Source organism: Alosa sapidissima, chromosome 10, assembly GCF_018492685.1.
Source record: "Alosa sapidissima isolate fAloSap1 chromosome 10, fAloSap1.pri, whole genome shotgun sequence".
NCBI classification, from domain to species: Eukaryota; Metazoa; Chordata; class Actinopteri; order Clupeiformes; family Clupeidae; genus Alosa; species Alosa sapidissima.
The window spans coordinates 34,529,521-34,556,021 of NC_055966.1; the positions used below are offsets into that span (position 1 = coordinate 34,529,521).

General features: G+C 41.0%; 1 protein-coding gene and 1 long non-coding RNA gene across 2 annotated transcripts in view; one reads left to right on the forward strand and one right to left on the reverse strand.

Moving 5' to 3' along the window:
- Window positions 1-15,024, reverse strand: part of LOC121720052 (NXPE family member 3-like) — a 41,385-nt gene extending 26,361 nt beyond the window's left edge. Inside the window, exons 1-2 of the mRNA XM_042105885.1 lie at window positions 14,924-15,024; window positions 9,637-9,692 (exon numbers count right to left, since the gene is read on the reverse strand). Coding sequence (XP_041961819.1) covers window positions 9,637-9,692; window positions 14,924-15,002 — 135 coding nt within the window. The 5' untranslated portion in view covers window positions 15,003-15,024. The remainder of the gene's footprint in view (window positions 1-9,636; window positions 9,693-14,923) is intronic.
- Window positions 15,025-24,048: 9,024 nt separating this feature from the next.
- Window positions 24,049-26,244, forward strand: LOC121719947. The gene is made up of 4 exons (XR_006034409.1): window positions 24,049-24,103; window positions 24,428-24,483; window positions 24,683-24,724; window positions 24,970-26,244. It is a non-coding gene; the product is annotated as an uncharacterized LOC121719947 (long non-coding RNA).
- The last annotated feature ends 257 nt before the right edge of the window (window positions 26,245-26,501 follow it).

Consider the following 26,501-nt stretch of genomic DNA (forward strand, 5'->3'; position numbering starts at 1 on the left):
TTGTTTGATTGAAATTCTAATAATCCTGTCCCCCTAACACAATCTGATGAGGATAAGCCTAAAATGTATGCCTATACTAAAGCAAGAATACGTCCTTTGGCTATGTTTTAAAGATGCTCTACTGTTTGAAAGTTATTAAACAACACGCATATGCTGCATTTCAAATAGGAAGCGCACGCTTAAAACGCCTGTTAAACAACTAACGAATCAGGGAGACGGTTCAAACATGGCCTGGCACAGGCAGACTAGCCTTAAAAGCTTTTTTCAGAGGCCAGACGCATGGATGATGGTAAATCAATAACGCCTGAAGCCTCAGATGTCCGGTCAGCTTCACCACCACCAGAGAAAAAGCCGAAGTGTCGGGCATATCTGTCAGAATCAGTGACGTTGGAAGTGGAGGTGCGAGGGTGCGGCCGCACTAAGACACTTGTCATTTTCCATGTAGACAGACCCATGGCTACACTGGACATGCAACTGTCTTCTGTTCCCAGAGCATGCTCTCTGTCTCTGTCTTTTTGAATTTCCCCTTGGGGATCAATAAAGTATCTATCTATCCATCCATCTATTTATCTATCTATGATGTGTGTGCGCATCTGAGCAAGTGAAACTGTTGAACCACTGGAGATAACGTGGATTGCAGCAACAACATCGCCTATTTAAAACAACGAACAAAGCAGATTGTCCATGAAAACAGCATAGAGACTGGCTAGATCTTTAAATTGACACTAGTTAAAGTTAAGCTAATGAACATTTTGTATTCTATATGGCCTGATTATGTCATTCTTTAAGCTACATAGCCTGTCTCCAGTTTTCCTCAACTTGACTAATTAAGAAGCGATAATAGGATATTTGACAGGCATATCATCAAAACGTCCGGAAGACGAAACCATTTTTTTCAAGCGGAAACTGTAACATAGCATTATGTAGGATGGTCACCATAATTTGGATCAAGTGTTTTGGATTTTGGAATAAGTATACACTACTTATTGAAATATTGTGTCACATATTGCAATGCTTGCTCGTGTGCTCACAGTTTACTTATTGTATTATTTTTCAGGGTACTCATAAAGGGAAATTATGTATCACACCAAATGCACCACATGGGTTTTCACACTACTACTAGTTGGGTGCTCCCCAACAGAGATTCCTTCTATGGTGTTGTGCCCCACTGAGATTGCCACCACATAGAGCTTAAATGTGGATGCTGCTCTCCCAGCAGCCTTGAGACCAAATAGGAAGTCCAAGGTCACCGAAATGCGGCAGGAAGATGAAGACTCTTAGCCTAGAAATCTAGACGCACCCTAGCGGCGGCAAATTAATTTGCTCAGCCTGTACGTCTAGTATCGAACCATAGGGATTTCTATTGGCTTAGCACCGTGGATGTTCTCCAATCACAGCGCTCTATTTTGTTAGAGAGTCTTAAGGCGGGCTTAACAGGATAACGACAGTCCTGCGACTGTGAACAACAAGGAAGGTGGCTATGGCGAACGAAGAGCGGTTGTTTGAATCGGCGTTGGCGTCAACTTTGGAGGAGTTGGACTTGTGCTTTTCTTTGAAAGTTGAGCAACACAATGCACTTAAGTCATTACTTTCGAAGAAGGATGTATTTGCCGTTTTGCCGACCGGATACGGATATGGTCGTAGCGCTGGCCTATTGCATGCCTAGGCAGTTTGAAAGACAATTCTCTGCCCGCCCCTTGGATTAAGCGAGGTGAATGGTTCGATGCCAGACTATACATCTCAATGATATAGGATGGCCCCGCCAGCCTAGAAGACTCTGCCTGTTGGACACACGTGAGGCGAAATCTGGCGATGTTTCACATAGATCTCTTCTCGAGGTCACCGAGTAATGTCGGCACAAAAAAAAACGAAAACAATCAGTTTAACTCTTAGCTCGAGTTGCTACAGCCAGCAACTAATGCAGCCAGGCAGCTACAGCGCTACACTCTGGGGGCATGTAAATGGGAGCTCACGGATATGTCCCCAGAGTGCAGTGCTGTAGTTGACATAAGACAGAAAAGTTGTGTCTGTTACATCAATCAGTGTTTAAACTTTCTACATTTCCACACATTGGTGGATGAAAAAATGCATGTAATTGCTATTTTCAGCTCAATAGTCAGTAGTTAAACTGGTCAAGGAAGGATCTAGTTATTATGGAATTGATATGAAAACCAGCAGTGAAATGAGCACAAAGAGCTCAAACTGTGCTTTATAAAATCGGGGAACATAGAACCCTGGGAACATAGGACCCTCTAAAGGTTAGACATGCTAACAGCACACAATGGGAGTCAATGGGCGAAATCACTAGCAGTCAGGGCTGTAGTACTCAAGTCCGGTCTTGGACTCGAGACCAGACTCGACACCTTTTTTTATGGTCTCGGACTTGTCATGGACTCGCTAATATTTGGACGCAGAGTTGTCTTGGTCTCAACCACTGGTCTTGCCAAATGTTCCACTTGGTGTTGACCGGCGCGGACTGGCAATCTGTACGTTCGGAAAAAGTCCAGAACGCCTGTCGACTGCCTGGCTCAGTTGCTCATCAACAGCCACATAGGGCTACTGTCTCTCCACATAAATATGCAGGCTTAATCAAAGCTATCAGTATGTCTATGCTACCAGTTGTCATATTGTCATCCAAAAAAGTAAACATTTGCAACATCGCGTTTTCAATGACACAGGCAAGATGATGCAGCCTTTATAGTTTCCCCCTCTCTATGGTTCATTCATAAGGTTCAGAAAAATAGCCTTGCGCCATAGGCGCTGGTTTATGTTTCCGTCGGTGGGTGCTCAAACAATTAAATGCCCGATACCAACGCCCATGTGTATTGCCATACGGTTTTTAAGTAGTAAGTAATGTATGCACTTCAACACTTTAGGAAATCAACAGCGGCCAACACACAAAACGCCAATACAGTTTGCGGGAGTCCATGGGCATCACCGCCCATTCTTAAATGCTGTTAAGCAAAGGCTTAATTTTTGTGCACTTTCAGTCACCTACACTACGGCTAAATCACGCATGATCCGTCGTTTGACTCCTGAACAGTTTACGTAACTCAGAAGGTTAATTGCGTTAACCCAAACTAAAAGGAAAAACACTTTGCTTTGTTTTTATAAACAGAAATTATATTTCGTGTTGACATCACGCCGTTAAAAAAACGAGATATAGCCTATCCATCCAGAAGCGCGCATTAGCCGACAGTAAGTGGAGGCAGTGGTTCTCAAACTTTGCCATATCCTACACTGGTGTAAAAGGCGTGTATGGTATCATATTTTTTGTAAAGGTCTGCCAGGGATATTCTTAGGCCTATGAATGGTGTGCCTTCTCACAAAAGCATAGTCACTGGGCTCAGCTAGATGTAGTTTTCTCCTTCACCAACCTGTGAGCCTATGAGGCAGTCACGTCGTCAGTGGCACTCTCAGGTCCTTCTCATCTGCTGATACAGCAACATGAGTATTCCACTATAGCATTGCTCCTCATTGCCTTACTCCTTTCCTTTTCAGAATGTTCTTTCTATCCATAATCATAAGTCTTTCTTCAGCGAATTAGCAAGATACCATCAGAAGCCAACAATCATAAAACACCTGTGCGCGCACTCTCTCTCCCCTGCGCATGAAGCTGGCTGTGTGTTGTAGGCTAGATTTGCATGAGTTCTTTCTATCTGCTTTACTTTTGCGAGTTGCGACTACCTCATCACATTAATAGGCTATAAGACGTTCTATGAGGTACCAGTGTTTAGCTGTGTCACAAAACAATAAGCTTTGTCAGACTACTTTTAAAATGATATTCAGGGCTATATTACGGTGGCCGACAGGTGCAAACGACGTGCAATTTATGACAACAGATGCAAATCAACAAAACACATGCAAATAGACAAAACACAAACAACTTAAGAAAACATGTTCATCTTCATTTGACAACACGTATACATCATTTAGAAAACGCGCTGCAAATTCAGAAAACATTTACATTTCAGAAACGAGCTGCCAATTCACAACACGCAATTCAGAAACGTGCTACAAAAAAATAATAACACAACAGAAGTGTTTCTGTGGGGCACTTAAAAGTGATGGAACACCTCTGAATAGGTGCCGAACTACATACGTACAGACAGTAAAGGAGAGGTGTTCATCACTTTTAAGTGCCATTAAAATGTTAAGATAAACCCAAATACTTACATTTCAAGCCAGATTTCTTTAAACAGGAGCTGTTGTTGTCACACCCATAGACATAATATACATAGACGCCGCATCGACCGCTGCTCCCTACTAGCGCTGACGAGATTTGGAGCCGCCATCTTGGACCGGTCATCCACTCCACTCAGTGTAATCTGTTTGGCCGGTGCAATGAGCTGTCAGCACACTTAATTAATCATATCTCACTGAATACCGAACAGATTTTCACGCGTTTTTTTTTGCTGCAAAGGTCATACATGTAGCTATGATACAGGCCACATTGTTCGAAAATACAAAATACAACCAATAGTACGGTAATGTTAAATCTTACTTGTGAAAAGTAAATCCCCCCGAGTATGGTCCGCCGATTTGAGCAGGAACATGCTGCACAGTGCTGTCATCTTGTGTTTTCTGCTGCAACGCAATGAGGAGTATGACAGGTCCAAGATGGCGGCCGCATTTCTTGTTTCCAGCAGCCAATGCGGCGTCTATGTATATTATGTCTATGGTCACACCCGTTCGCCACCTTTCAGAGGTGTTCATCACTTTTAAGTGTCCCCCGGTGACACTTCCGTTGTGTTGCGAATTTCGTAGTGGGTTTTTGAAATGTAAATGTTATCTGAATTTGCAGCACGTTTTCTATATGATGTGCACGTGTCGTCAAATGAAGATGAAGATGTTTTATTAAGTTGGTTGTGTTTTATCTATTTGCACGTGTTGTGTTGATTTGCATCTGTTGTCATAAGTTGCACGTCGTTTGCACCTATACTATATACATTTTAAACATTCGGGGCTGAAGACCATAGACAGTAAAAGATATCACACTTAAGAATCATCACATAGACGTCAGTTTAAACCGTTTCCTGTTGGTCGACGAGGCTTTCTGCGCAGGCTCAGGGGACGTAGATGTAACGTAGGCACGTAGTCGGACTCGTGTAACTCTTGTGATAGCTGCACCGAGAGATTGGGTATGTAGCCCTAATTACTTTGTTACCACCACTTCTACATTACTGTTCTAAATGTCCTAGTTGTTCGTAGATAAATGTGATTTCATATAAACAGCACTCGCCACTGTCAACCCATCAAAACTTCGCTGAAATGTTGTGCTCCGATGCTTTCGTTCTTTTCCAGAGAATACGGTTATTTTGCTCCTGTGCGACGCTTTCACCCGCTCTGCCCGCATGCTCATTACTTAAATTATGTCACGTTAGCATTGATTTCGGGAACATTTTTTATTACTCAGCCGGTAAGTCAGTTACGAGGTTATGACACCAATCACACAATGTTGTATTACTCCGAAAAGAGAAAAAGTTCATATAAAGGCTTAAAACGCTTCAGCTGTAACGTTATTTGATGTCAAAGTGGCGCCAAATTGAATGGGGTTCAATGGGATGGCTAGGCGGAACTGGTCTACTATTTAGCCTCAGATCTGCCATAGTGTCTACGCTCTCCGAACGTTCGCCTGCCCCCTTGCTGAAGACGCGACAAGGCCAGGGGCGGAGCTTGAGGGGGTGTGGCACGTCCCCGGCCCGGGACCCGCAGGGGCCCGGTGCGAGGGCGCCCCTCCCCCACCTCGGAGGTGAGGTGGGACGGGCCTCTCCCACGGCACAAGGCCGGAGGAGCTAAGAGACTACAGAATACAGACTACAAAATACAGTACAACAAACTTTCTGTCTTTCTGAAGTTTATTTTTGTATTCCGGGGTACAGTAGCCTAATTGCCTAATGTCTTGACAATAGTTTTTCTTACCGGCTTGCTGTTTAAACTGACTGCGCCGCTCTGAACTTTCCTGCCAGGTTTATGACGTAAACCGCTATCTCGGCTCTGGCATTGCCTAAACTCATCGTGTGGGAAATCAGATTATCTGTCAATATTGGGCTTTGAAAGTAAGGGATATTTGCTCAGTAATAGTAGGCTACATTTTGTAACATTTATAGAGAAACCGAGGGGAAGTTAAAGGAGAATTCCGGTGTGATATTGACCTAAAGTGTGTTGAAACATGATACCAAGTGTGAACGTATGTCTCATAGCTCACCTCGGCTTGTACCCTGCACTCAGAAATCTGGCGCTAGTTAGCCAATGCTACCAACACAGTGTTTCGTTGTGGTGCCTCGGGCATCGGCCTAGCCATGCAAATAAACCACTGTTTTACACCATTTACAAGGCTCAAAGTAGCTCCATACTTCATTGGTAGACTTCTGAGGGCCTTGACATTTAAAACGAGACATGGAGAACTTTGAAAAAGCACTGGTAGTTTATTTACAAGACGATTTATACAGACAGTACCTTAAGGAATTTTACCGTTCGACGCCATCTTGAATTTAGTCACAATAAGTAGAGCGACGAGTACGAACGAACAGGTATGATAAGGGATCAGATTCCAAAAATAATTCAGTGGAAATGCATGGATTCAGTTGCTTCCAGTAGCAGCAACTGGAATCCATGCAATTTTACAGAATTATTTCAAAATCTGTAGGTGGCAAAGTAGAAAAAGCTGGTGGGCCGATTGGCCTGCATACTTCTGCCATCTGGTTTCCACTGGATTTTTTGATTGTCGGTGCCGTTAAAGTAGCAAACGATTATTAATGCTAACCGGGAGCTAGTTCTGATGTATGCGGGCGGAGGAGGGCGTTAGATCTCGCCCACAACCAGTCACAACCTAACGTGATGGTCATTTTAATTTTCATGGTCATTTTTGACATACAAAGCTTTTTCATTATGCAGAGTCGAAGTAGGCAAAATATCTATACAAACTGGCAACTGGTGACCAGGCTTTCAAATGCGGATTTTACTGTGTGAAATCATTAGCTGTTAGGATATATTACCCAGGATACTGTCACAGCTAAACCTACATTAGCTTCTGTAATCTTTCAACCAAAGTTAGGGAGTCATGTTGAATAAGGATGTGCCTCACGGGCAGTCGTGAGTTGGCATCATAGTTGGCCCCACAAGGCTTCCTTTTTAACATTCCATATGTTATCTTAATGCAGAGGAAGTAGATTGGGGCCCGAATAGATTGTTCAAGCATTGTTTTTGTTTTTATTGTTGAAAAGGTCTATAGCACAGAATAGAAATCACCATCACTGACTTAATTGGGCTACCAATCTTGCAGTCGCAATAAACAATGGATCCGAGACATTTTCCTTTTCCTATATTCTGTTTATGTAGGCTAAGGTATTTGTGAATGTAGCCTGCACATTTGCACAATGCAAATAAATAAAAGATAAACTATGGTGCATTTCCATACTCATAGAAATGAACATTTCGAGACACCAGATATCTCTTCTATGATCTGATCCCAGAAAGATTTTCTTTGACTTGTTAGTTTTTTGAACATTTATTTTATCTAATGACATAGCAAACATGATTAATTTAATCCACATATCCTTGCACTTGCGAAAACTATTTTTCACTAGCCTAAAACCGTGAGACTGAAAGTTAATTGCGTTCACGTTCTACTCAAAGTGACATGCACTCAGTGACGGACTGGGATTAAAAAACGGCCCTGGCATTTTCACCAACCAGCGGCCCACACGGGTACGCGCATGCACACGCGTGCATGTGCCCGCAACACACAGATATAACTTCACATGCACGGACATAACACGTTTGTAGCCCCATTGGTGATGAACTCTAACTTTAATATGCATAAAGACTGAACCAAGAACATGGATATATCAATGCACAACTCCAAAAAAAATGAATGAAATATGAAAATGAAAAAAGAATAGCCTAGAATAGGCTACATGGATTTCTATGCAACGTCACGAAAACATGTGTGCGCAAGAGGCAGAAAGCACCATAGAACAGCATAGAGCAGTGCTCTCCATGAAAAGAGTTTCTGTGCTGAAAACTGCACCAATTTGAAATCACGATGGTTAGAGAATGTTCAATATGTTCAATATCCCTAAAGGAATGCATGTCTTCGCCAAAAATGACAAAATACGATGTTAATGCTCTTCTCCGCAACCCTGTCTATCACGTCATCAGCATCCAAGTTCATTATAGGACCTCTTTCTCTGTCGCCATCAGCATAAAGGCCTCCAAATTATCCTGTGACAATTGTGTCCTTAGGCGATTCTTGATGAATTTAAGAGTGGAAAAACTCTGTTTGCATGCCACTTGAGTACATGACAGTGTTAGTAGGAATTCATTTGCTAACCATATATAGTTGTAGGCAGAAGTTTAACTGCTGGAGAAGGAAATGGCAACAGATTGCACAATTCTTGCAGGTAGCACATTTCTTGCTCACCAGGTTTATTTCTGTATCTTCCTATATCTCCGTGGCATTGTCAAAGTCCGACGCGTCAATTCCGACTGTAGATTTTCAACCGTAGCACCTTCACTGAATTTAAGCAGACATTCTCTTATGTTTCGAAGTGCATTTGGGGGCAGTTTATTAGCTTTTATAAGGGGAAAATTCCGAGGATCAAGGCATGCTAGATCGGCAATTCCCCGTGCTGAAGGAAGTAGACGCATTCGGTTTTGAAATTCCCAAAAAATAATTCAGTGGAAATGCATGGATTCCAGTTTCTTCCAGTAGCAGCAACTGGAATCCATGCATTTCCACTGAATTATTTTTGGAATCTGATCCCTTATCATACCTGTTCATTCTTACTCGTCGCTCGACTTATCGTGACTAAATTCAAGATGGCTGCAAACGCTAAACTTCGTGAAGATACTGTCTGCATAAATCGTCTTGTAAGTAAACTACCAGTGCTTTTTCAAAGTTCTCAATGTCTCGTTTTAAATGTCAGGGCCCTCGGAAGTCTACCAATGAAGTGTGGAGATACATTGAGCCTCGTAAATGGTGTAAAACAGTGATTTATTTGCATGGCTAGCCCGATGCCGAAGCACCACCATTGAAAAAGCAGTTGGTAGCATCGGCTAACTAGCGCCAGATTTTGGAGTGCAGGGGACAAGCCGAGATGGGCTATGAGACATACGTTCACACTCGGTATCATGTTTCAATACACTTCAATCACACCGGAATTCTCCTTTAACCTGACTCTCGCCAGATGAATTTCGTTCTGCCGAGCTCCACTCATCCATCTGGGATCAATCCATTGGAGTGGTGCTTCAGAAGGCTGGGCCTTATTAAAAAATCCTTGCATAAGATTGGATAAGCCACTTGTCCGTCATCTATTGACGTGCTACTTCAACCACTCACATCGAAGCCAACTCCCGCCCTGCGTCCTGATTGGCTCTACCATACAATCTCGATGGATGTGAGTGGAGCTAGGCGGCACGAAATTCATCTGGCGAGAGTCAGGTTATTAGGCTATACCTTTGATATCAAATCTACATGGGCAACACATTTCAGGACTATTCCATCATGATCAATAATTTACTTTACATTTCCATTAGGCCCTATGACAGTGAGAACCCTTAATCAATGGTAAATAGGTAAGGTACAGTATTTTAAGAAGAACCTTGTTAAAACAAAAAAATCTGTCAACTTACCGCAATAAACAGAAGTCCAAATAACATCACATACCAGAATTGACAATACCGGCCAACTGAAACAACAAATGTAGGTGAGTTCATCTTCATGTTTAAAGGAACCATATATAAGATTGTGGCCAAAACTGGTACTGCAACCACTTTCAAAACACTGTAGAGCGGTGTATCCCCTCCCCCTGACTCGAGGTTGCCAACCCGGATGCCGAAACACTACTGACCTTATGATTAGTAGATAGGTGGAGGGTGGCCCATCAGGCCAAAACACAACATGACATGACAAAACACAACATCAACATCAGTTGAGGGCTGCAACTTCACTTTTTAAATGACAATATCCTGGCCGTACTACTGTTGTCAGTGATATAAGTATTTGAAATGAACATGATTTTTTAATGTCTAGTGACATATCAGGGCCATTACATACGGTTCCTTTAAAATATGTGGAATTCATAAGAAAACTTCAGCCTCAAGTTCATCTACACCTGCAACGCAGTGTTATTTTGCGTGGAATGCAGGGCCTATAATCTATGAGAAAGGAAATGGTATTATCATCACTGAACTTGCCCCCAATTTGTCTGACTAAATGGATCCTGTGATCTTTTGATGGATCCTGTGATGTTGTTTGTTATATAGGGTAGCCTTATGGCAAGCGATTTTAACATTTACCCACTAGACTGGATATGTATTGCAGATATCTGTAATTCAGTTTTGCCTAGTGTTACGACCCTGCCGGTCTCTGCCTACCTGCCTGTCTTTCTCCGGTTTGCAGGGCGGAGTCAAGACACAGGTGCTGCTGATCACTTGATTGGGGCAACTGCACTATAAAAGAGGCTACCTGGCTGAAGTTCAGGGTTCCCTCCCTCCATTGCTACATGCGTTGCCCTTGTCTTTTGTTTGGGTTTAGCACATTACCCTGATTTACACCACACCTTTGTTTTCTTACCATCTCATTAATACTGACTGCACTTCATGTTTTCACACACATTTACTTTAATAAATACATATTTTTGTTAACTCTTTACCCACGTGTGGTCTCCCTATGTTAAAGGAATTATCCGGAGTAAAATGCACTTTAGATCAATTTACGGATTGGGAGTACATACGTTGAGTTGACATCAAAATAATGTCATTCGGATGTGTTTTGAGAAAGTTCGATTTTACCGTTTTTAGTCAAAACTCGTTAGCGTGGAAGTGAGAAGGGCATATTATTTCGCCGCTACAAAACGCTATTTTTATACCTCTTCTACAGTTCCAAACAACATTACACTTACGTGGTAGTGAGTAGAGGGTCCCTAAAGCCAAACCGAAGTATCCCGAGGACTTTATGTGGTCGGATAGAGAGTCCAGAATGAATTTCATCAAGCAGGAAAGTCCGTAGGAGTCGATTACCGAAATTCACAATTTTCGTCGCCGTTTAAAAAAAACAAAAACAAAAAAACATAGTCCAGTCCATACAACTTCATTTCAATTTCAAAAGAAATACTGGACTATGTTTTTTGTTGTTTGTGAAATTGTGAATTTCCAGAGCGTGTTACTCCCATACTTGGCAATCGACTCCTATGGACTTTCCCCTAAAGTCATAATTTGATTGTAGATATCTATTATCAAGTTATAGATATCTTGAATGAGTTTTGATTAGAGATATCTGAAATTGGAGATATCTATAACTTTCATTCTGCCTAGTCAAAATGTAATTATAGATATCTTGAATTAGAGTTTTGATGAGGCGAAATGACGTTAGAGATATCTGTATTGCTATGCAAATTAGGCCCGCATCCCACTTTAGGCGGGAGCAGAGCGTGTTGTTCAAATCACATAGCACCTGTTAACTTAACTTTGTAATTAGCACTAATTAGCATCATGTCAGAGCAGCCAGAGGGCAAAGGAGTTTTTAATCGTCTTTTTAATGCTGCAGCCTATGCAAGACAGGAGCTGGCAGCAAGAATTGATGATTCAATGTTGCTTTGATTTTTTCTATTAGCCTACAGCCAACACTGTATGAATGGAGTTTCCTGTCGATGGTGCTGGTGCATTTAGTAGCCTATAGGCCTAGATCAAGCCAGTTGATAACGTAAGAGTCTAATAAACCACACGGTGTCCCTGAGTTTTAGTTATTTTAGATGTCAACAAGACATTACAGCCATGACTGCTTCTTCTTCTTCCATTCATAGAAATAAGGAAATAAGCTCACTTCTTCTTTGATTATGTTGGGGAGGGGAAATTAGCCTACGGACAGAGAATGTCTAAGTAGACGGGCTCTACGAATCTAAAGAGCAACGTCTGGCACAATAATTTGCACTAGTCATAATGACGTTTGAGATATCTTCACCTTTCATTCTGCCTAGTCAAAACTGAATTAAAGATATCTGCAATTGTCATTTAAGATGTGTGACTAGTTGAATGTTGTTTTCAATGACGTGATGACAGATATCTGTAATTCAGTTTTGCCTAGTCAATCTGACGTTTCGACTAGTCACAATTACGTTACAGATATCTTGAATGACAATTCCAACTATCCAAAATGTAATTGCGACTAGTCAGAAAGACGTTGTTGATATCTACCATGTTAATTACAGATAGTCAAACTTAGCGGGTAAATGTTAAAATCGCTCGCCATGGGCGTAGATTTGCGTGGGGTTCGAAGGACGTGTCCACACCAATATCAAATAATGACTGAAATGTCCCCACCAATATTCAGGTTGAAACGGGGGAAAAGCGCCTCATGCGGTACACAAAAGGTTAAATAATTTCCCACTTCAGTACCGCCACCAAAATACGTCTTTGAGACAGATCTCTTTTTTGATTGGCTTAGCTCCCTGTAGACTATAATGCTGTCGATTAGAAGTGTTTGGCACACTTGGCTGCAAAGATCCTAGCTCTATAATCGGCTGTCGATTCGAGGATGTCGGGCATGAAAAGAAAGGTGGAGGACATCAGAAGTTATTTCAAGAAACAAAGTGTAGCCCTAAGTCATAATATTATGCACTAGTTATGAATGCCAGAAAATTCGTTTTTTGGTAGGCTACACATTTATTTGACAGTGCTATATGTGTATAGCCTATTAAATGGACGTTGGAATCAACCAAATACCAGCTATTCAGCTATATTGCGCTAGCAGATTTGTGTACTATGACAATGGTTACTAAGGAAAGGAAATGCATGCGTTTAACCAGCAATGTAATGTGATGAAATGAATGAAAATGGCACGAGGATGTCAGTGAAAACAAATGCATTTGTATGGGCTTGACATGCTGGAGATAGAACATGAATGCAAAACAGATGACAGAAAAAGCAACCCAGCCTCTCCCTTTATCAGACAGCGGTGGTGTGGCAGGGTCACAGCTGCATGAACTTGAATAAGGACATGGTGTTTTTTTAGTGTTAGCTAGTTATAGGCTAGTTATAGACCTAGTGAATACTACTGGTCTTCGAGATTTGAGTCGTGCTATGTCACTGCTCATGACATCAATATTTTATTTATAAAGTGACAGAGGAACGCGGCCAGGTTGTTGCTCAGATAGGGGAGATTCAGGGCTACAGGTACATTTGACATGGTGTTTTGACTAAATGTTTTACTGTAGGTAATGCATCATACAAAGTTAAAGTCAGGCACGCATCATATATATATTTTTTTTTTTTTTGGGGGGGGGACCTACGCCCTTGACCGAAACTATCACAGAATCATCATCAATGACTGAGGTCATTTCATGTTTACATCCATATGAGCTTGTGTTAAACAAAATAAATAACAAGAAATATGAAGGTAAATATACTGCTCAAAAAAATTAAGGGAACACTTACCGTTTTCCACAATTGTTAAAACACATTTTTTGAAACCTTCCACCCTTTTCTCCATTCTCAAATTACATTCACAGAATGTCTGACAGTTCTTGTTCAATAAAACACTCGCCTCAAAAGTTTTACTTGTGCTCAGAACCAAACAGACAATATCCTGGCCGTACTACTGTTGTCAGTGATATAAGTATTTGAAATGAACATTATTTTTTAATGTCTAGTGACATATCAGGGCCATTTTATGATTAATTGAAATACATTTGTTAAAGGGGTAAATGGATCGTCCAGCGACAGCAACCGTCATAGCAACGACGCCAACATTCTATGAGAAACATTTTAATGTGAGATCGGAACGTGATTATTACATCATCCGGAACTTTTTTTGTTCATGACAGTTCCTTTAAAATATGTGGAATTCATAAGAAAAAGATCTGTGGCTGATTAAACCAGACAATTTGTTTAATCTGTGCCTAACCATCATATCACTTCACTGCATAGGCTACATGTAGTTAAATGCAGACCAAATAATGAGTTTTGCCTTTTGTCCAAGCAATAATGGCATCAATAAACAAATAACTAGCCTACATTAAAATCAACAATTAAAGGTGCGATTTGTAGGATTGTTACCGAACGTTCTGTAGGCCAAAATCAAAACACTGGTGAACGTTCTCAAGACTACCAGACGCGAGCCTCTTCTGGGTTGCCAGATGGAATGAAGACTTAGCTAACGTTAGTTGACCTGCAGCTGCTTTAACGTTTCTCCAACCATGACCCAGCTACACATTAAGGAAACAATGAAAACAAAAAATACCTCTCTAACCAACGTAACATATTTAGCTGAAGTCAGCGATGCAGATGAAGTTTAGCTGGCTACCTGTTGTGGAGAAATATGGCCAGCTCTGCGTCAGACTTGATATTCTTCATTTGACGAAGACGTCACCATATCAGGAAGCTCCTCCGATATCCACTTAATTTGTTTCTTGTTTAAATTTTGTAAATTTGCCTGCCTCTCGTAGGCGTTCATGACTACAACTGACAGCTGTTGACAGTTGGCCTTTGCTAATTTGGCAACCCAAATAGGAGGACGTGCTAGCCCATTATTAATACGCTATTCTAGAATGAATCGTTCAAAACATAAACGAAAATTCCAAGAGATTCCGCCCCGTAACTCATTTTTTCCATGGGTTTTACGGGTTAGAGTAATGTTGTCAAATAAGCCATTACGTCAATTCATCATGTTTCCTTACTCTCTGACAACATATGGTGATCATTTTCTGAATGGTTACAGTTTATTTTCCATTATTTCCTACATACTGGACCTTTAAATAAAAATATTAGTTATAGGCAAAATAGAAATTATGGCAATAACCATAAACATAAATCACAACTCTGCAAGAAATAGTGAATAAGAAACAAGATAAACAGATGGGAGATAAACAACCATAAATATAAATGGGATAAGCCAACACAACATACTGTATAGGCTACTCACGTCTCAAAAGTTTGCACATCAGTGAATTGTGGATATTTAGATCCATTTGATTATGTGCCATTGCTTTACACAGTGGCATAAAATTCTGCCCTGTTTGCTGTAGCTCAATCTTAGACAGTGGCCTTTTTTACAAATTACATTGCCTATGCTTGTTAGACTGGTTATGCAAGTTACCATGTTGGACCAGCTAACCGGTTATACAGGGTTCCCGCGGATCCTTAAAAAGTCTTAAATACAACTTTCGGTTTTTAAGGCCTAAAAAGTCTTAAACTGTCTGGGATGTCTTGAATTTTCGAAAGGGAGGTATTACATTTGCGTATAGGACCGCCAGCGAGAGAGCGAGTGAAATGTCTCCATCAGGTTTCGTGTATTTAAAAAGCAATTGTAGGCTATAAGTGAGGCTACGGGGGAAGTGTAGTGGTTGCAGAGTGAAGATGTTTTTCACGGGTGTGGTTAACAGTGGCGGTTCTAGACCAAAATCACCAGGGGGGCCGAGGTGGGGCCAGTGTGTTTTTAAGGGGGGCACATTTATAACCATATACTGTATAACGGCAAAACGGGTCATTAGTTTATTTTTTACGTTTTATTTTATATTATATATATACAGTTATTTTTCACAGCATGACATTACACTATCTCTTTAAATTACATGGTCATTATATCACTGTAGTAACAAGGAAAATAGAAAGAAAAGATTCACAATGGTCTCAAAATCTTTTCAAAATCAAACTGTCATCATCTTACTCTAGTAAGGAATATAAGTAAATGTAAAGAATAGACAGAAAAAAATAATTCTTAAAATCTCAAAGACTTTTCAAAATCAAAATCAACCGTCATCATCTTACTCTAGTAAGAAATAGAAAGAAATGAAAAAGAGTAGACAGAAAAAAGAAATTCACATGCTGTGAGTGCTCTCAAAATCCCATAAAGCATTTGCATGTGCACTTGGCTGAAACACTACAACAAGATTCTGCGATTGTGACTCCTTGAGAAACTGTCTACAAATGCATCAAGGTGTAAAGCCTTGGACCTTCTGGATTCAATGCTGAGCACCCCAAGATTGCTCAGACGCTCCTCACTAATGGTAGACCGGAGGTAGGTCTTCACTAGTTTCAAGGTGGAAAAACTCCTCTCACAAGAGGCGGAACTCACTGGGAGTGCTACAGCTATTTTGCATAGTCTAAAGAGCTCAAAAAATACTTCTTTATATGGCTCAGTGAAACAGGCCCAGATCCTCAATATTAGCACCATATAAACGGCCAAAGTCAAACAAAGTGGTGTCTCTTAAAAAAGGCATCACTCTTGGGATTGAGAGATTGAGAGATCGGCTACTACACATCAGCTCTATCCAGGGGTGATTGTCATACCAGCTGGCTTGGAAGCTGCGCCTCCTGCCCCCCATTAGAGTGGTGGGGAAGGTCTTGAGATGTGGCTGCACTGGAGTGTCATCCATGCACTTGCTGATATCTGGAGAAAGATGAATTCAGTTAATATGAGAGTGAAACTGAGGACAACATTAATGTATCATTATTAATTTATTAATGTATCTAGTTTACTTATGAATTATTATTTACAATTAGAGTTTACCCTTTACATGGACAGAGTATGAATTGTAATTTGGCCTACACTGCTTACAGACAGACACTGTGCACACACAAAACATCACAAACCTGATGGTGCTGTAGGCCTACTTGACATGCATGGTGAATCTGGTTGTCCTCAATGACTCATTCTGTCCCTCAATCTGATTCTGAATGTCTTCCTCCTCACTTTCAGGCTGCCTTTCAGATGCCTCATTTTCCAACTCTCCAACCTCCATGTCTGGCTCTCTCCATAACTTCCTCTCTCTCCTCCTGCTCCTCAGCTCTCTCATGCTCTTCTTCATCTCCCTCACTCTCTCTATTTTGGTTTTTGCCTACAGGTGCAAAAGAGGACATAATGTCCTTCTTGCTCCTTTTCATGATGATAGCCTAGCCTACTAAAAAGAAAACGGAGAGGATTGTAACCTCTATGTCTCGCAAAGCATTGGCATTTTGCATTTCACAAATAAGCTAAATACTGTAAGCTACTCTCAGTTATTTCATACATTTCACAAATGAATATTAAGTTACATATTGCTGCTCAATGAACTTTTAAGAAAGATGAAGGTTCTTAGTGAACATGACTGACATAGGCTAGGCTGACTTCACTGGCTTTGCTTATTCACAAACATAACAAGAGCAACATGCGTGATTGAGCGTAATAAAAATATTGCAGTGAGGAATAACAGTAAAACACAAATCTGTGCAAACAATGACATTACGAAATGAATCGTTTTCCTTACCTTCTCTGCTTTGCAGGTTAGTCCGTTCAGGGCTCCAGCTTCCTGTCAGAAGCAAAGTTCACAATTCGCGCCGCTGCTGGTCTCTTCAGCAAAGATTGTAAAGGCGGAGCAAGATATTTCATCAGGAGCCACTTCCGGGAACCCAGATCGCACGAGGGGGGTTCATAATCCCCCTTTATGCAGAGCAAAGGCAGCGACTGCTCCATTGAAGTCTATGGGCATAGCTCAGAATTTTACCACATATGTTAAGGTCTTGGTTCTATAGAGTTAGGAATGTGAATTTCGGGCACGTTTTCATGATCCTCAAAACCTTCTGAACATTTCAGGTACATTTTTAGCATTTTTGAGCATTCAAGTCTGGAGAAAATCGACTTTATATCAGATGTGCGCCGGTTATTTATGCCGCTGCTGTTGGCCGGTTGCAACGTACGCTCATCAATACGTCATCGACACGCCTCTTTATGCAGACAAGATTCGATCCCCATTTCGCGCCCATAGACATGAACTACGACAAAGTATCTTGCTCCGCCTTAACAATCTTCAGGTTGCAGATAACAGCGTGTGTAGCGCGTTAATGAGTCCGTCTAGAAACACGTTGCGTAGGCTACTCGCGTTAGTTCCGTTCTTCAAACGAGCGCATGTCGCGGTAAGAAATTAATCGTTTAAATCATTGGCTGATCGGTGCAGGGGCCATAACAGGGCCCAAGAGCAATTTTACAGGGGCACCGGCCCACCCTGGCCCCCGTCTAGAACCGCAAATGGTGGTTAAAGGTGTGAAAACGGTAATAATACAGTAGGCTATGAACAAATATGCCTGACGTTTTCGTGCAGAGGCCTGAGGGATATGCAGGTAGCCTACGTGAGCGGGAGAAAGAGTTGGTAAGCCAGTTAGCGATAGGTTGGCCATACGTTCGAATTTAGGCCAGACATGGATTTTAAAAGCCCTGTCTGGCGTCCGGCGCAGCCTCAAACCGGACGCTCATTTGTCCTCCTTTTGGGAGTTGCGCTGGGCATCTAGAATAGGCCTGTCAAACTCGATTCCTTTTAAGGATCCGGGTTTTTCTGAGTCACTCACTAAACTGATCCGGGTTGAACGAGTCACTTGAGTCACTTGAGTCAGTATTGCTAAATCGCAAAGAAATTCAGTCCTACGTTCAAGCAGTGCAGTGGGGTGCTTCATTTCGTTAAGTGCCTTCTCATGTTGGATGTGGATCCTCCATGATTGAAACCAGGTTTTTGCAGTAGGCCTACTTGCATTTAGCCTTTAGAGTTTTGCTCTCCTGGTCAAAGTGCATCCACACATTGTTCATCTTTTTGGTGCTCATGTTCAGAAACTTTGATCTTATTGACAGAGAGGGTAGCCTATATTATAATAATTAATTATTTGTTGTTGTTTTGTTAACAATAGAAAAGTTTGCCTAGGTCTAATGCTACTCTGCTACAATGTTTATTACCACTACTATATACTAATAGTAGGCTACTAGGAATCTATTCTAATAAGTATTATAGGCTGCTAATACTAGACAACTAATATTATTATTAATCATAGCTATACTGTTAGGTAGCCTAATATAATATAATATAATATAATATAATATAAAATAGCCTAATATAATAGCATCAAAACCTCCACCCACTCACGGGAAAGAAAGCAGTTTGAGCCAGACTGTTTATTTATTGTCTTAACCTAGCCTAAGCAATTGACTTTCAATGTAGACATAGAAACGTAGAAATGCCCTGCAGTGAATAAATTATTATTATTGTTATTATTATTATTTTTATTATTTTTACTACTACTACTACTACTACTACTACTATTCTCATTAGGCCTATTATTATGACACGAGTAGAAACTAGGCTACTCGCTCCTCTAAAGATCCACTCATGACAACGTAGCCAGCTGATTCGGCTGACTCGCACTCATAACAACAACGTAACCGGCCCGCCTGGCTGATCCGACTGACCCAGGTAGGCTAGCCTACTCTTCATACAGAGCTTGCAATGTTTCGGACTGTCTTCGCGACCTAATTGCATTTTAAAGTAGGCTATGCGTGCAGAACATATGTTATTTCAGAAGTGAAAGCATGGCTTTTGTTGTGGATTTGCTTTTTACCTTGACGAGGAGTTACTCGCTCCTCTAAAGATCCACTCAAGACAACGTAGCCGGCTGATTCGGCTGACTCGCACTCATAACAACATAACGTAACCGGCCCGCCCGGCTGATCCAACTGACTCAGGTAGGCTAGCCTGCTCAAGCAACTCCATACAGAGCTTGCAATGTTTCAGACTGTCTTTGCGACCTAATTGCATTTTATAGTAGGCTATGCGTGCAGAACATATGTTATTTCAGAAGTGAAAGCATGGCTTTTGTTGTGGATTTGTTTTTCACCTTGACGAGGAGTTACTCGCTGCTCTAAAGATCCACTCATGACAACGTAGCCGGCTGATTCGGCTGACTCGCACTCATAACAACGTAACCGGCCCGCCCAGCTGATTCGACTGACCCGGGTATACTCAAGCAGCTCCATGAGCGTGCAGTTCGGACTGTCTGCACGACCTAATTGCATTTTAATATGCTACATCTATACACCAAATCTAATTATGTCTAGGCTACATGCAGAACATTGAATGTTATTTCAGAAGTGAAAGAATGGCTTTTGTTGTGGAATTGCTTTTCACCTCGAGGAGGAGCTACTCGCTCTCGTAGATCCACTCATGACAACGTAGCCGGCTGATTCAACTGACTCGTACTCAACGTAGCCTAACCGGCCGGCTGATCCGACTAACCCGGATTGCTACTCAGCCGCTCCAATCTGAGTCCCATGGTCTGCGAGTCTGCAATGTTTCCGGCTCTGCGGGAAGTTAACCAGTTATCTCGGACTGCCTGCTCACTCAGTCGCTTGAGTTGATTTGTGGAGTTGTGGTTGCCTACGAAATTGTTATATTTTTGGCAGCTACGATGGCTAGGGCTAGGAGGTTAGCTAATGTTGCAAGAGGTTTGTGTGTGGCGCTGTTTATCGTTTTAGATTGAATTGTAGTAGGACTCAACTGATCCGAGTTAATGATACTAGAGACTCGCGACTCATGGGTTAATTTAAAAACACGGGTGAAAGATCCGAGTGAGTCACGACTCAAACACCTTTAATCTAGAATCTTTGCTCGGACGCAGCAACGTTTCACAAACTATGGACGCGAAGACTGCTGGTCAAATTATGCGCAGTGCTTCTGTCACTCGTCTGATAATTTGCTGCGCAATTTATGAAGGAACCACGGACTGACATAAAAAGAAGACAAACGTTTTCGCAGTCAGGAGGAAATAGCCTACTGTACATGTTAAGTTGATCTTTCCAGCGTGTGTTGCTGGCCTAGCCTAGGGAAGAAAATATCTGTCTAAGTTATAATAGGCTACCTGTAATATCTGTCAGCAGCGTTCTTGCCAGCGTTTCCCAGTAGGCCTAGACTACTTCGCAAAAGTTGTGAAATATAACCGCATATTTTTTGAATGTCGGCGACTGGCTACATAAAAAAACGTGCGTTCATAATACGTGAGTGTTTGAGATGAAACCAGCAGTTTTCAGCAGGATCATGCCAGGAGGACCTCTTAATTTTAAAACAAGTCAATGGTTTTACAATGTTTCAGTCAACAATCTAAAAACAAATTGGTTAAAAAAACGACTAATATCGTTGGTTAGGCATATTCATTTAACCAACATATTGGTAATTATTAAACCAATACATTAGTTATTCATTAACCAAAATCATTAGTTAAGCAAACATTGGTTAATTTAACTAAGACACATAGGCTATCCATTAACCAATCTCATTTGTTCATGGATTTTTTGTCTCAACAAACAATTTAATTGGTCAGCACTCACTTTAAGAAAATTAAATAACTAATATTATTGTTTAAGCAGCTATCTGTTAATTTAACCAAGAGTTATCGGTTTAGATTGAATGTACCATATCCAGGGTTTCCGCGGGGTCTTTGAAGTCTAACATTTAAAACATAAAATAGGCCTAGCCTATATTTGTGAAGCTTCAGGAGTTTTGCCTACACTTTACCTTTGTTAGGCTATATTGAAATTATTACAGAATTTTCTTGATTAGGGTAAGGACCCCTCTGTGAAAGTAGGCTATAGCCCTATAGGTCCTGCATGGCTGCCATTTCTTAGCATGTTAAAGTGGAGGATTTGATATTAAAATAGCCTACATTTATTTAGGTCTTAAATTGGCAGATGCACCAGTGCAGTGCATTTAGATAGATAGATAGATAGATAGATAGATAGATACTTTATTGATCCCCAGGGGAAATTCAAAATCTCAGCAGCATACAGGCAACACAAACACATTCTTTAACAGCAGAAAGAGTAATTAAAGTATATAATATAAAAACACAACTAAGCAATAAGGACAGTAGAAGATAAAGAATATGCTAAATATACTAAAATACAAATTATACTAACTAACACTTAAATACAATATATACAAATATACTAAAATACAAATTACTAAAATACAAATTATACTAACTAACACTTAATCTAAATCAATTCTAAAAACAGTATCCACATAGTGGTGATTAATCAATCAGAGGCGCTTGCAATGACTGAGGCAGGGACTGAGCCTGTGATTCTCTGTGCATAGTAAGGTATGGTAAGGTGCTCTAAGGTGCTCTGTGTGAATGAGTGTCATGGTGGTAGTGCAATGGTGATAGTGGTCATGGTGATAGTGCAAATGAGTAAGTCCAACAGTGCAACAATAAAGTAAAGTAAAAGTCTATATATCTATATATTTAACTATTTAAGAAATGTATAAGTGTGGCCACAGTTCGGCTGTGGCATGGAGGGTTATGCATATGTGCTAATATAGCACGCAAACAGTGAGGCATAAAGACAATAGTACAAGTGGCTAGTGGACAGACAGTACCAAACATGGAGGGGGTGAAGAGGCAGACAGACTATGCAGAGAAGTCTATCTCTCCTCTTCCCTTAAGTGAGGCATTGAACAGTTCAATGGCCCTGGGGACAAATGACTTTCTCAGTCTGTCAGTTGTGCAAGGCAGTGAGCGAAGTCTCCAGCTGATCAGGCTCTTCTGCTTAACAATAGTGCTGTGGAGTGGGTGACACTCATTGTCCAAGATGTTGATCAGTTTGTTCAGGGTCCTTTTGTCAGATAGTGAAGTGATGCACTCCAGTTCAGCTCCCACTACAGAGCCAGCTTTCCTTACCAGCCTGTCAATTCACCCCGCATCCTTCTTCCTTGTGCTTCCTCCCCAGCATACCACTGCATAGAAGAGGACGCTGGCAACAACAGACTGGTAGAACATACTGAGGAGCTTGCTGCACACATTGAAGGACCGCAGCCTCCTCAGGAAGTACAGCCTGCTCTGCCCTTTCTTGTAGAGTGCATCAGTGTTGGCTGACCAGTCCAGTTTATTGTCCAGGTGGAGACCCAGATACTTGTAGGTGCTAACCACCTCCACATTGACCCCATCAATGTGGACTGGTAGCAGAGTGGGCTTAGACCTGCGGAAATCCACCACCATCTCCTTGGTCTTTGAAGTGTTAAGTTGAAGATGATTGAGTTTGCACCATTGCACAAAGTCCTCCACCAGGCTCCTGTATCCTGCCCGTTCCTGATACAACCCACAATTGCAGTATCATCAGAAAACTTCTGCATGTGGCATGACTCGGTGTTGTAGCAGAAGTCAGATGTGTACAGGGTGAACAGGACTGGAGAGAGCACAGTTCCCTGTGGCGCTCCGGTGCTGTAGATCACAGTGTCAGAGAGACAGTTCTTCAGTCTGACGAACTGTGGTCACTCGGTCAGGTAATCTGTAATCCAGGTTACCAGGTGAGCGTCCACACCCATCTGCAAGAGCTTGTCTCCCAATCTGAGGGGCTGGATGGTGTTAAAAGCACTTGAGAAATCAAAGAACATGATTCTCACAGCACTTTTCCCCTTGTCTAGGTGGGAATGTGTCCTGTGTAGAAGATAAGTGATGGCATCGTCCACGCCCACTTTCTCCTGGTATGCAAACTGTAACGGGTCTAGTGCATGGCGTACCTGGGGTCTGAGCATGCCTAAAACCAATCGCTCCATTGTCTTCATCACATGTGATGTAAGAGCGACAGGTCTGTAGTCATTAAGCTCACTAGGGTGTGGCTTCTTAGGGACAGGGGTAAGATGATGTCTTACCCCATAATGGAAGGCCATTCCAATGATAGGGTGCAAGGATGGCAAATGAATGCTCTTTAACCGGCTCCTTTTGCCAGCAAGAGGGCGTGCCAGTGTATATGGGCTAATAAGCTCCATTGAATAATGTGGTTCAAGTCCATTTAAGGCCTTAAAAGTTAAACCGAAAAAAGTAGAACCGTAAAATCAGCTCTGGCTTCTACTGGTGTAGAAATATTAATGCAAGTGCTGGTTAAATGTCTTAGGTTTAGTCAATATTCTTGCTACAAATGGCAAGGCAGCATGTCTTGGTGATACAGTAGCCTTGAAGTTAATCTAAAATTTTAGATAAGGGTCAAAAATGGCTCCAAAGTTTTTGGAGAAGCTTCTAAATGTGGTTGGTCTCACAACTAATGACTCTGTTGTGTTAGCATTTAACAATAGACAAGTTAATACCCATCCTTTTATTCCATTTCTGATAGATAGATGCATAGGTGCATCATACCAATATATCCAGTTCTCACATTTCTTGTCTTACATCTTTACTTTGGTTCAGGAAAGATATGTTAATTAATGATCAACTACAAGCCATTTTATGATCCATACAAAAATCTTAACCAAGAACTTTGCTCTAGGTTCATACTCTCACTTTCTCACTCTGATCGACAGCAACCAGATTAAAGGTAAAGACATCTACGCATTTTCAATGAATCTTGGAACATGAATTTCAATAATGCACATGGTCAATATTAGCAGTTGGTATAGCATATTGAGTGATAGTAGTTAGTTAGTGCAAAGGGTGATACTGTTGGATAGTACATAAAAAAAACAATATAGGTCAATTGAACTGTTTTTCTGTTAATTTCTCATAAAATTGCGACAATATATTTTCATCACCTTATTAATTGAGTAGGCTACTCTTGTATAACATCATGTGATTTTAAAAAGTTCCTATTGCTATTGGGCTTTTCTGAAGTATGAATGACATGCTTATTTCCTTGTGGCAGACCTTTATGTTAGAGCCTGTGATGCATGCAAAAGAGAATCTAGCCACCTGCTAAAGGTGAGATTTTTAGTGTTACAAATCTACACATTTGTAAATATCTTTTCATTAAAAGTTTTCTGCTGCCATCCTGGCAAACTGTATTTTTCAGTAAGCTATATCAGATTGTCTGTAATTTTAAAAATAATGTATTATCTTTTACATTTTAAAATGATTAACTATTTGAAAGATGCTCACATATTTCTTATGTTTTTAAAAGATCTGCTGGGAATTGTGATGGCAGCCAGTGCACCATTTCCCCGTAAGTGGAACTCCTCCTGTTCTTACATTGTAATGGATTAATCCATATCAGAAAACGTTCCCCAAATTATTCCCCAGTATTCCCCAAATCCTCTCTTTGTCCAGCTTTAACAACTTTCTGTTTCATGTTCAGATACCAGAAATCATTTAATTTCCAGGTTTGATTATTCAGTCTGGTGCAATGATTTCTGTGGATACCAGACTGGAACCTTGTTCAAAGTCTCTCTCTCTCTCTCTCTCTCTCAGCATATGCCCATTATCTCCCTGTGGTCAGACTTGTCCTGCTGGGGTCTGTAGATGAAGGGAAGAGGTCCGCTGGAAACACCATCCTGGGAAGAGAGGAGTTTAGCTCTCAGAAAACTGCTGAATGTGTGACAAAACATGGATGGGTGGGACCAAGACAGGTCACTGTTATTAACACACCAGGCTGGGGCAGAGAGCAGCGTCTTTCTCAAACCCCTGTGAATGTTAGACAGCAGCTTTTGCAGAGTGTGTTTCCTCCAGGAGCCCATGCTCTGATCTTGGTCATACGTGCAGACAGGAAGTTCACAGAGTCCAACAGGGTAGCACTGCAAGATCATATGGAGCTTCTTGGGGAGAGGGTGTGGAATCACACCATTGTGCTGTTCACCTGTGGGGACTGGCTGGGTGACACCCCGATTGAGCAGTTCATTCATAGTGAAGGTATGCCTCTCCAGTGGGTTGTGGAGAAAAGTAGCTATAAGTATTACTGCATCAATAATAGTGACAGAGCAGATACCACCCAGGTCACAAGGCTGCTTGAGCTGATAGAGATAATGGTGGCAGGAAACCAAGGCCATTTTGAACTTGACAAAGAGACACATGACAGAGAGACAGAGAGAGTACAAGCTCAAGAACAAGCGATACGAGAGATGCAACAGAAGGCTGAGCAAATGAGGATGAAATGGGGCTCTCAACCACGACCCTAGAGAAAAGTGACTTAAAGAAATACTCTATACTATTTAGAGTTGTTAATTGCATTGGTTTTGCTATTTTGCATTAAAATGTAATTATTATATATTTTTTATCGAGAGTGGTCTAGCAGAGCCCCCCTGCCTGAATCTGACTAGCTAAGAGTAAGACCCAAATCAAGAGGACACTCAATTTCATATGGAAGCCACACAAGTAGAAAGTATTAGAACTATCAGCTGTACAACAAACTCTTCAACAATCTGTAAATCTATAGTGTGCAGCATCTAGTGGAGAAATGACTGAATTGTAACCAACTGAATGCCACTCCGTTTCCATGCCAAGCAGGCGGGGGGATGGCTGAAATGGCTCATGTTTTACATCTTCTGTGTGTATGATTTTTTGTTTTAGTATTTGTTTGATTTCTGGATTTCTGAATTTGTTGAATGCCAAAACTTTGTAACCCAGCTTCAGTAGGCCTGTACCTTACTGCTGTAATTTGTCACAGTGTGAAATGACGATATACAGTAAATAACAAATGTTATACTTTCAAATGTAACCAATAACATTAAAATAATACATTTACTTTTATTTCCCTGGTTTCCCTTTAATTGTGATCAACATGCAATTACACTAGTTCAACAAGATTTTATACCTTTTATTATATATGGTAACACTTTAGTTTAGAGAACACAGACATTAATACATAACTAACATATATTAATTAGTGGTCAATAAAGTTTCTATTACGTTTAATTACACATTTATAAAATTATTGATATGTATCATGAATCAACATAGAGACTTTATAGCTTTCTAATACGTTATTTTAATGTTACTATTCTGTC